The sequence below is a fragment of the Planococcus citri genome, chromosome 1 (assembly GCF_950023065.1).
Source record: "Planococcus citri chromosome 1, ihPlaCitr1.1, whole genome shotgun sequence".
Taxonomy (NCBI): Eukaryota; Metazoa; Arthropoda; class Insecta; order Hemiptera; family Pseudococcidae; genus Planococcus; species Planococcus citri.
Genome location: NC_088677.1, coordinates 33284037 through 33292539, shown reverse-complemented (window position 1 = coordinate 33292539; position 8503 = coordinate 33284037). Strand labels below are relative to the sequence as shown.

At 32.3% G+C, this 8503-nt stretch overlaps 2 protein-coding genes across 3 annotated transcripts; both read right to left on the bottom strand.

Moving 5' to 3' along the window:
- Positions 1-2408: 2408 nt before the first annotated feature.
- AP-2mu (adaptor protein complex 2, mu subunit) lies at positions 2409-5082 on the bottom strand. The gene is made up of 8 exons (XM_065344001.1): positions 4863-5082; positions 4401-4592; positions 4167-4329; positions 3873-4091; positions 3505-3787; positions 3181-3414; positions 2994-3105; positions 2409-2916 (listed from the first exon to the last, which is right to left on the bottom strand). Exons 2-8 carry the CDS (start codon positions 4575-4577, stop codon positions 2782-2784), a joined length of 1323 nt encoding a protein of 440 aa, XP_065200073.1. The 5' UTR covers positions 4578-4592; positions 4863-5082; the 3' UTR covers positions 2409-2781.
- Positions 5083-5538: 456 nt separating this feature from the next.
- Positions 5539-8244, bottom strand: LOC135831489 (tRNA methyltransferase 10 homolog A). Of its 2 annotated transcripts, XM_065344006.1 has the most exons (9): positions 8022-8244; positions 7759-7939; positions 7457-7649; positions 6852-7141; positions 6622-6781; positions 6387-6530; positions 6155-6301; positions 5971-6076; positions 5539-5883 (listed from the first exon to the last, which is right to left on the bottom strand). In XM_065344006.1, the coding sequence occupies exons 4-9, from the start codon at positions 7118-7120 to the stop codon at positions 5690-5692; spliced, it is 1020 nt and encodes a 339-aa protein (XP_065200078.1). In that variant the 5' UTR covers positions 7121-7141; positions 7457-7649; positions 7759-7939; positions 8022-8244; the 3' UTR covers positions 5539-5689. The 2 variants fall into 2 exon arrangements, with proteins under 2 accessions (XP_065200078.1, XP_065200077.1); XM_065344005.1 differs by lacking the exons at positions 7457-7649; positions 7759-7939; positions 8022-8244 and adding an exon at positions 7233-7434.
- Between the last annotated feature and the right edge of the window lie 259 nt (positions 8245-8503).

Genomic DNA, 8503 nt, shown 5'->3' with positions numbered 1-8503 from the left:
GATATAAGCTCAAAGTATCTATGTATTCTGTTTGATGCAATAAAATACTTATGTAGGTACCTTATTTTACGCCTGAAACCAAACAAAACACTCGTGAAAAAAGAAACTCCTTATCGAAATATGAAAGAAAAGAAACCGTCTGCTACGTAGCACATATTTCGCGTGAAAAATTAGCACCCACCGATATTTGTTTCATTTCATTGATAATTGTTTTCGGTAGAAAAATATACTCGCTAAACGTATACGTAAGACGATATGAGTTGGTAAAGTGCAATAAAGGCTCTGCTTTGAAGTATATAGCAAATAATATTATTTTTGCGCGAGGAAATGAAAAGATATAATTCGTGCTTTTTAACGCTTTATATGAACTCGAAAATGGAAAATATTACGCTTCGCTACACGTTATTCTTCTTTTTTCTCATAAAAATTTCATCAACTTTATTTTATGTACCTAATCGGTAGGTAAATAAAACAAATTAAAATAAGAACATTTGCATGTTTTTTGTTTTTTTATTTACCTAAGTATTTTTGAAATTGATAAAGTTTAGGTTTATAAACGATCATTTATCAATGATAATGAAGAAAAATGTATAACTTTCTAAGGAAATGTGAAAATTTGACGAAATAGGTAATTTAAAACTAAATGTGCACTGCACTTGATTGAAGCGCTGGTTTTGTCTATCTTCTTTCCGAAGTCTTCGAATGGAGACGGTTTAATAATAAATAATTGTTTCTCAAAATGGGCTTCTATGATGAATTCGTATTGCTTTATTTGATACATATCATCACATATGTACCTATATAGACCTAATTTAAAATTCCAAAGTGTTTTGAAAATTTTAATACGTTGTAATAAATCGAATTTTCCAACTCGTGTTATTTCAGAGGCACCAAATTGCTTGGTTTGATTCACACATGATTACAGTTGCTCTTTAATGTTTCGTAATATATGGCGGCTTTATTAAAGCATGTTTTGCTTTTTTCCTCAAAATTATTGCCTCTTATTACCCTGGCCCCAGATTGAATATACCGTATAAAAAGAAAAAGGAAAAATCCTATTTTCTTTGCCAAATTTTAAGTGTTACGATATTACACTCACACATGTGCACATTTATATTAGATATGATTACCGCGATTCTTAGTAGTAAACGTAGAAAATCAAGTCTGCTTTGGCATTATCTATGATTTTTGGATTTTGTTCAAATAATGTGAAATATTTTGTTTTTCTTAAACTTTTTCCTTTTATTTTCCCAGCAATATTAATTTTGAAATTAATGTACTAAACCCGTGTTCAAAGTAAAACTAGAAGTATTCGCCAACAATTGTATCACAAAACGCGCTACTAACGTTCTATATTACTTCAAAATTTATGTGCTTTTCAATGAAAAAAATTCACTTCGTAAAAACGACTCTGTGGTTGCGTGGAAAATTAAATTGTTTAAAATTTGTGTCAATGTGTTTAAATTTTCCCTATACTTAAGTCTATATCAAGTACCTAGCTAAGCCTATAATACGGTAGGTACCTATATGAGTTTAAGAAAAAAATACATCAAGGAGGTATTATTATCAAACATAATATAGGTACTTTGTTAATTCTATATTCACGCCAAAAAATTCAAAATATACAATAAAATCATGCAAATTAAATTATAAAAACAACAAAAAACACCAATCAAATGAAACGAATTAATTAAAAATACGTTCGACATTGTGGAAAAAATTTACACATAACTCGCCAGCTATATAAATTTTTTAGATACCTACCTACCTTATAAAACAGCAAAAATATACAAATTAATATTAATGACGGGTGTAAATGAATTATTTAAATTACAAGCGTTAAATATTCATAAAATCGAACCATTGCAACAACAGAAACGTTCAAGTATTCTTATATACCTACCTAACATTGTCGTTTATTAAAATGCATTTAACAGTTTTCAAAAGAATAAAAATCCTTTTATAAACGATAAGAATGTAACATAAGCGATGAGGATTTCGAGATGAGAAGCTCATCGGTAAAATTTTTTAATTAATCTTCGCTGTGGATTCTCGTCAAATATGACCGTTTATTAATTGCTGTAATTTTCGTTTTGGTTTTCAATAAATTAACTGGCATCGTTGGCAATTTTTTGCTTCATTATACGCTGTTCGCCGGAAAAATATACACATATCTTAACAGAGGTTATTACGAAATCGGAAACAGGCATAGATTTATCTAATTTGTAATAAACTCGTGATCATCTTAAACCTTTTTACGATCGTTAACTAACGATTGAAATTTTTAGGCATACTTTGGCACTAAATGAAATGTACTATTGACTTAATTTCACTACATTTCGTCAACCATTCGCCATTAATTTTATGACTGTAAATTTCGTTGAAAAAATCACAAATAAATACAAACATAATGGTAATGAGTTTATATTCCTTTATAAAAAATGTTTATTGGTATTTTTACTAATGAAGAATAAATATTATTGTAAGCATGTAACATGATGATATTCAACTTGAAAGTTCGTCTTATTGTAGGTAGGTATAATACACATGTTATAATATAAGAATACGGACTAAAACAAATAAATAATTAATAATAATGAATTCCAATAGTTTGAAATATTCTTTCAAGCATAGGAGAGAAAATCAATCTCAAGCTACAAAGATACCTATTCATTATATAACTTGATTACATAGGTAAGATACTGTATAGGCAATACTAGGTGTACTCTTCGTATACGCTAATTATTCGCGGAACATAACGATAACATGAAATTATTGTATTTAACATCGAGTTTCATATAGACCACTTCTACCGATATACCTAACCCACTTGATGACATCATGGTCTGAGTAGTTGAGTTTTGGTTCGAAAACTTTCAAATAACGTACCTTAAACCCGGAAGGCGCAAACGGTACCTGAAATGAATTCCAAAAATAGACTCGAATTTCTAAACAAATATTAGTAAATTCGTATGTAATTTACAACGACGTACTTCAAAGTTCATTGAAATAGGAGGCCTGGTCCACTTCTTTTTAGAATCGGTTTCCAGAAGTTCTATTTCGGCAGAGAGCTGAGTTTCTTTCATACCCGCCATTCTTTTAATTCTGCGATAAGAAATTGATAAGTTAATTTATTGACATAAGGCGATATTTCAGTAGAACGTAAAAAAATATCATTACTTCCAAACAATGGCATTATCGGAAGCTTTATATTTGGCTTTTCCTTTGAGACATAGCAACTGCACACCAGCAGTATTTAAAGGTGTTGGTATTCTAACTTCAATTTTTTGTCCCAACAACGATGGTTTAAACATCGATTTTAAAACCGCTTTCACTTCCATTCGGGTACGTCCGACTTCGCGTACTAACGGAATAATACGGAAAGGAAGTGAAATATCTTTAGTTGTCCGGTACCTAGATAAGCAAATGAGATATTAAAATCGTGATTAATTTATGAATTTTTAACTACAAAAAAAAATGTATAATTCTAAAATATTATCGAACCTCATGAGTTCAAATTCGCCATCAGGAGGAATAAAGCTAATGGAATGTTCGGTTTCAAATTTTGATAATTTCACACACTGATGAAATTGGCAATCATCTATGACTACTACGGGTTTTCCGGATTTGGACGCGTCATCGTTCGATCCGCCTAAACTACCAATTTTACCGACTCCTTTAGAGTCCATCACCAATTTATCGTTTATACCAAATTTACACTCGGGCATTCCGCTTAGATATGATTTCATAACAACACGTCCGGCAACATGAGCTGATAATACTTGCCCTTTGAACAAAATAAAGATAAAGGATACAAACTTAGATTATTAGATAGATACACATTATGAATGTGATCTAAGTAATATACCAACCTTGGGGCGACATTAACAAATTAGCGTATTCCAAGACATCTAGGAAGAGTTCGTTCCGTCTGTATTTGATACCTTCTCTTCGCCAACCAATTTGACCGGTAACTTGAGACGTAATTTGAGATTGTTCTTCTTTACTCTGAGATTTTACTCCTTGTTGAGTGATGAACGTTTTTAAAACGCCAGTATCGCTATTTTGTGGATATCCAAAATCGAGAATTTCTGAAAATATCAAAATAATTCAATAAAATGAATTCTTCGGTAACGATAACATCAAACCAATGAAAAATCACTCACCATCGAGAAGTTCGTAGATCAGAACAAAATTATTCTTGATATTCTCTTCGGTTACTTTTCCAAAATAAGACTGCATTACAGAAACCAACTTGTTGAGAAATTCGAAAACCATGGCTGCGTTGACATTCTGTTTCGTAACCGCAGCTACCCATATGTTGGCACGCTAATAATATGATTTTTATTACAATGACATACTTGATAAAATCCAATATAGTCGAAGATAGAAATACTGACTTTAATATGAAAGAATGAAGTCCTAGCGATGTTAGAAACTGGCGACCGTACTTGTTGTCTGGCGTGAATTACATTCACTCGAAATGCATCAACGGCATTACGCCCTATATCGTCGCGATAAACGCGAGATATTAGAACTTCTCCTTTGTGGTTGTAAATGAAAAGACCACCGATCATACTGAAGGATTAGTTCTGAAAGAATTAAGGAGTTAGATTATTATTACATCATAATATTGTAAAGAATACAATGAAGCGGTCATTGAGATTGATAACAAAACGAGTAGAGAATGGCAATGATATCAAATTAGTAATTGACTACGGACAATGATCTCAATTTAGGCTAAATCATGCCTCTCACGAGCAACGGTTTTCTTGTACGTATTCTACTCGAAACACTCGGTTCAAACATGAAAAACTAATTATGATATGGATTAAGATTCGTATAAACTAGTTATCTCTTACCATGAAATTAGAAAGAATGATGAGGTGATGGGAACTTTCATTTCATCCTGCGTAAAAAGTATTCGTGGATACACAGTTAAGAGTATTCATTCATTTCTTTTATCCACTAGCAAGGAAAATAAGAATTTTATTAATTAAATCAACGCTGAAAAGTGAAAATTACGAATCAATTCTTCTCATAACACCTCAAATACCGAAAAAACTGGGCGTCACAAAAAAAAACATCATCATCACTTTTTGTTGTTTTCTTTTTTCCCTTTTCCGTTGTTTGTGTTGTATGTAGGGCTCTGCGAATAAATTACGTTATTACTAGTAATTTACGTAACTCTTAACCAAAAGTACTGCGAAAAATAAAAATAAAAATCAAATCAAAAATGAAACGTTCAAAACGTTGACATTTTTTTTGAATTTTTATTTTTGAATGAGGAATGAGAGATTCTTTACTCTTGTCTTGTTCGAGTTCGAGATCAGAGTTCGTATTTATTCGAAACCGGAATTCATTTAGATTTTTCAAGAGACGTTCGGCATCTTCGGTGTCATTCATGAAATTCCAACTTGAACTTGAATGCGATCACTAAAAGAGTAGAATCACAATCAACAGTGTACTTTGCACACGAAAAGAAAACCTTTGAAAATATTACGAGCGACTCGAGATGAAGTAGAGAAGAACACGAAACATGTTTATAGTAATTTATTTCAACAACATCGTAATATTATAAAAAAAAACACAATCACAGAATTACTCATTTCTTCACAATTTTCATTCCATGAAAATCTAATCACGAGGCTCATATTCACACAACATCTGAATTCAGGGTTCATCCGTATCACGACTTCTCCATTCCAGGCTTATCTTCGCACAATTTCTCATCGCCAGGCTCACCTTTGCACAGCTTTTGAACCTCTCCAACTTGTTTAACCCTACGAGGATTAGGAGTGCCAATCTTTCTTTGAGGAATGGCTGTACGAAATGCTTCACGCCATGACGCTCCGTTTGCTTTTGCAAGTAATATTTCAAAAACTATTCAAACATATTGAATTAGATTACACATCAATACTTAGTACATACACGTATACATATATAACATAATTACTCATATGTCATTACCATGATTAATAGCCAGGACTGTTCTACTATTTAAGACGATATTTTGTTGAAGGGGTAATCGAGCATGTCGTATTCCGTCCGCTCTTGCTTTTTTAAGACTTAAACCCTGTCAGGAAAAATTATTTAATTAGAAATGAGTTATTGGATTCAAAACAGAGAAGTTTTAAAGTTTTAAACTAAAAACCTTGTGAAGATTATGATCCACAAAACCGCCAATAACGTAAATCTTATCTTCTTCGACATTCTCCAAGACATTTTCCGAATCGCTAGTCAAGTATACGATTTTCTCTCGCTCGAAGTAAAGTAAATATTTATGTTCGTGAATATGAACCTGAAAATTTTTTGAGTAAAATCAATACGTCGAAGATACATAGAAATTCGATTAAATAGTTTCAAATACGAGAAAATCAACTCACATCCCATTTGTCCATGCCATCAATTTTGATAAGTTCTTCTTTTATTTTATCATTGAACGAACAAAGATGTAATTGGACAGGATTAGGAGATCTGCGATTCGCAGAATAAGTACGAGCAATTTGATTTGAACATTTTGACATGTCCTAAACAGCGAAAAAAATAATAAACGTAGAGTACGCAGACGTAGAAATATTACTGTTCCTTTATGGATTTGAAACATTGATGTCAATTTACCCTTTCAGTCATATAATCTCCAAATGATAAATCCAATACCACGGTATGCTTTGATTTACTCTCTGACATCGAATAAACTTTTTTAGTCGATTTGGACGTATTGAGAATTCCCAGTTTGATTCGTTCCTGGCGGTCTTTACGTTTCTCTTTACGACGAGCCCTGAAAATAGAATCCAGTATAGTATTTATTCGAACTAGAAACACATCCATCAAATACTGCAGTGTCTAACTTTCTGGCAGCTTTCATATCCATGTATCTTTGTAATTTTCTTTCTTTTTTCAAAGCTTTTTTCGACGGGCCTTTCTCCTCAGCTTCCATTTCGTCCGGCATAATTGAATCAAATTTATGATCGTCGGGGATAACCAAGTCTGAATATTCTTCTTTAGATAAATCATTCACGATGAGTGAACTTTCTTCGGGAAATTCATTTTTTATTGTTTTATCTGTCGATGCAGCATCGTCTGCTGAGTCACTCAGTGATGGTAAAATTCCCGACATGGCGTAATCTACCGTCCAGTCCTGGGGATCATATTTAATAAATATATGTACATCAAAACATGAAAAATGCAACGCATTCAGTTCGCTACGAAATCAAAACTAAGAAGTATACTTTTTCATATTTTTTACGTCGACAATTAGAGTTACTTATAAATAGAGAAAACAAAGCGTAATACATCAGACCAGCCATTTAAAATCAATAAGTCATCAATAGCTGATACGATCGTTTGTTTTTGAAGGCATAATGAATGAAAATTTACTCATAACATGCAACGTTATCACTAGCATAATTCTATACATGAATCGATCATCTAAGATAAATAAAAACTGACGTACCGATCTGCCGATGAAGAAATCAACGATTTCAGTTCTATCTTTGTAGTTGATCGCTCAGTCAATCGATTTTCGGCGCTTTCGGCATCCTCTACTTGAAAATTAATCGTCTGATGGATAAATTTACAGATGTCTCAGGACAGTGAGTTCAAAACGATCCCAACATGGCTGACTCCCATATATGACGTCACTATCACTGTTTATGATAAGAACTTGTAAAATTTACTAATTTACGCGATTCGCATAAGTATTGCAGGTATTTGTATTGGAATAATGCAATAAATCTAAATGTTTAGCCGTTTTACCAGATTATTGGGTATGCTCTGCACCTGTTGAAGTTGAACTACAATATCTTCTCAGTTTTCTCATTAACTAAACCACTACTCAATGTAGTCGATATTTATGTATTTTGTATGCATAAGTTGAGTTGATGCGATTATCTATTTTGATCCCACTGTCATACTTAATCAATCAAAGGATAGAAAGCTGCAAAAATGAATAAAGAAATATGTATTGAAGAATATGGTTACTCGAGTTGGTGGTAAAATCGAAGTGACAGGGATATTACTTTGAAGTTTGAGATGATAGTTGATAGCTGTGAAAAGTATACAATGTATAGACCTTTGAAGTCTGTTGTATCTACAGTTTCATAAATCCTTCATGAAAATAAATTCATATGCAGAATATTGAAATGTGTCTTGAAAGTTGAATCTCAATTCTCAAAAAGCAAAGTTGAAATCAGATTCAGAATGTGATTTGTGAATCGCGTAAATTTCACAAGTCCGAAGTCCTTATCATAAAGAAACAGTGATAGTGACGTCATATATGGGAGTCAGCCATGTTGGGATCGTTTTGAACTCACTGTCCTGAGACGTCTGTATAAATTTAATTTATTTTCACTGATAAGAAAAATTTTCAAAACACAAAAAACACCAGAATGCACTCGTGTTGCCAGGTAATTTTTGATGATTTTCCATGTAATTAGTGATAAATAAATCCACCAAGAGCGCTAACTGGCTTGATTCTTGAAAAACAGCTGATTACAAATTT

What these genes read in the sequence shown, in the direction of transcription:
- AP-2mu (XM_065344001.1), bottom strand. Translation starts at nt 4,577, where the DNA reads ATGATCGGTGGTCTTTTCATTTACAACCACAAAGGAGAAGTTCTAATA. An exon ending in TTTGTTAATGTCGCCCCAAG is followed by an intron (nt 3,788 to 3,872) that starts GTTGGTATATTA and finishes TTTTGTTCAAAG; the next exon opens with GGCAAGTATTATCAGCTCAT. An exon ending in GATAATGCCATTGTTTGGAA is followed by an intron (nt 3,106 to 3,180) that starts GTAATGATATTT and finishes TTCTTATCGCAG; the next exon opens with AATTAAAAGAATGGCGGGTA.
- LOC135831489 (XM_065344005.1), bottom strand. Translation starts at nt 7,310, where the DNA reads ATGGCTGGTCTGATGTATTACGCTTTGTTTTCTCTATTTATAAGTAAC. An exon ending in GATATGAAAGCTGCCAGAAA is followed by an intron (nt 6,782 to 6,851) that starts GTTAGACACTGC and finishes TTCTATTTTCAG; the next exon opens with GGCTCGTCGTAAAGAGAAAC. An exon ending in ATGGCATGGACAAATGGGAT is followed by an intron (nt 6,302 to 6,386) that starts GTGAGTTGATTT and finishes AAAAATTTTCAG; the next exon opens with GTTCATATTCACGAACATAA.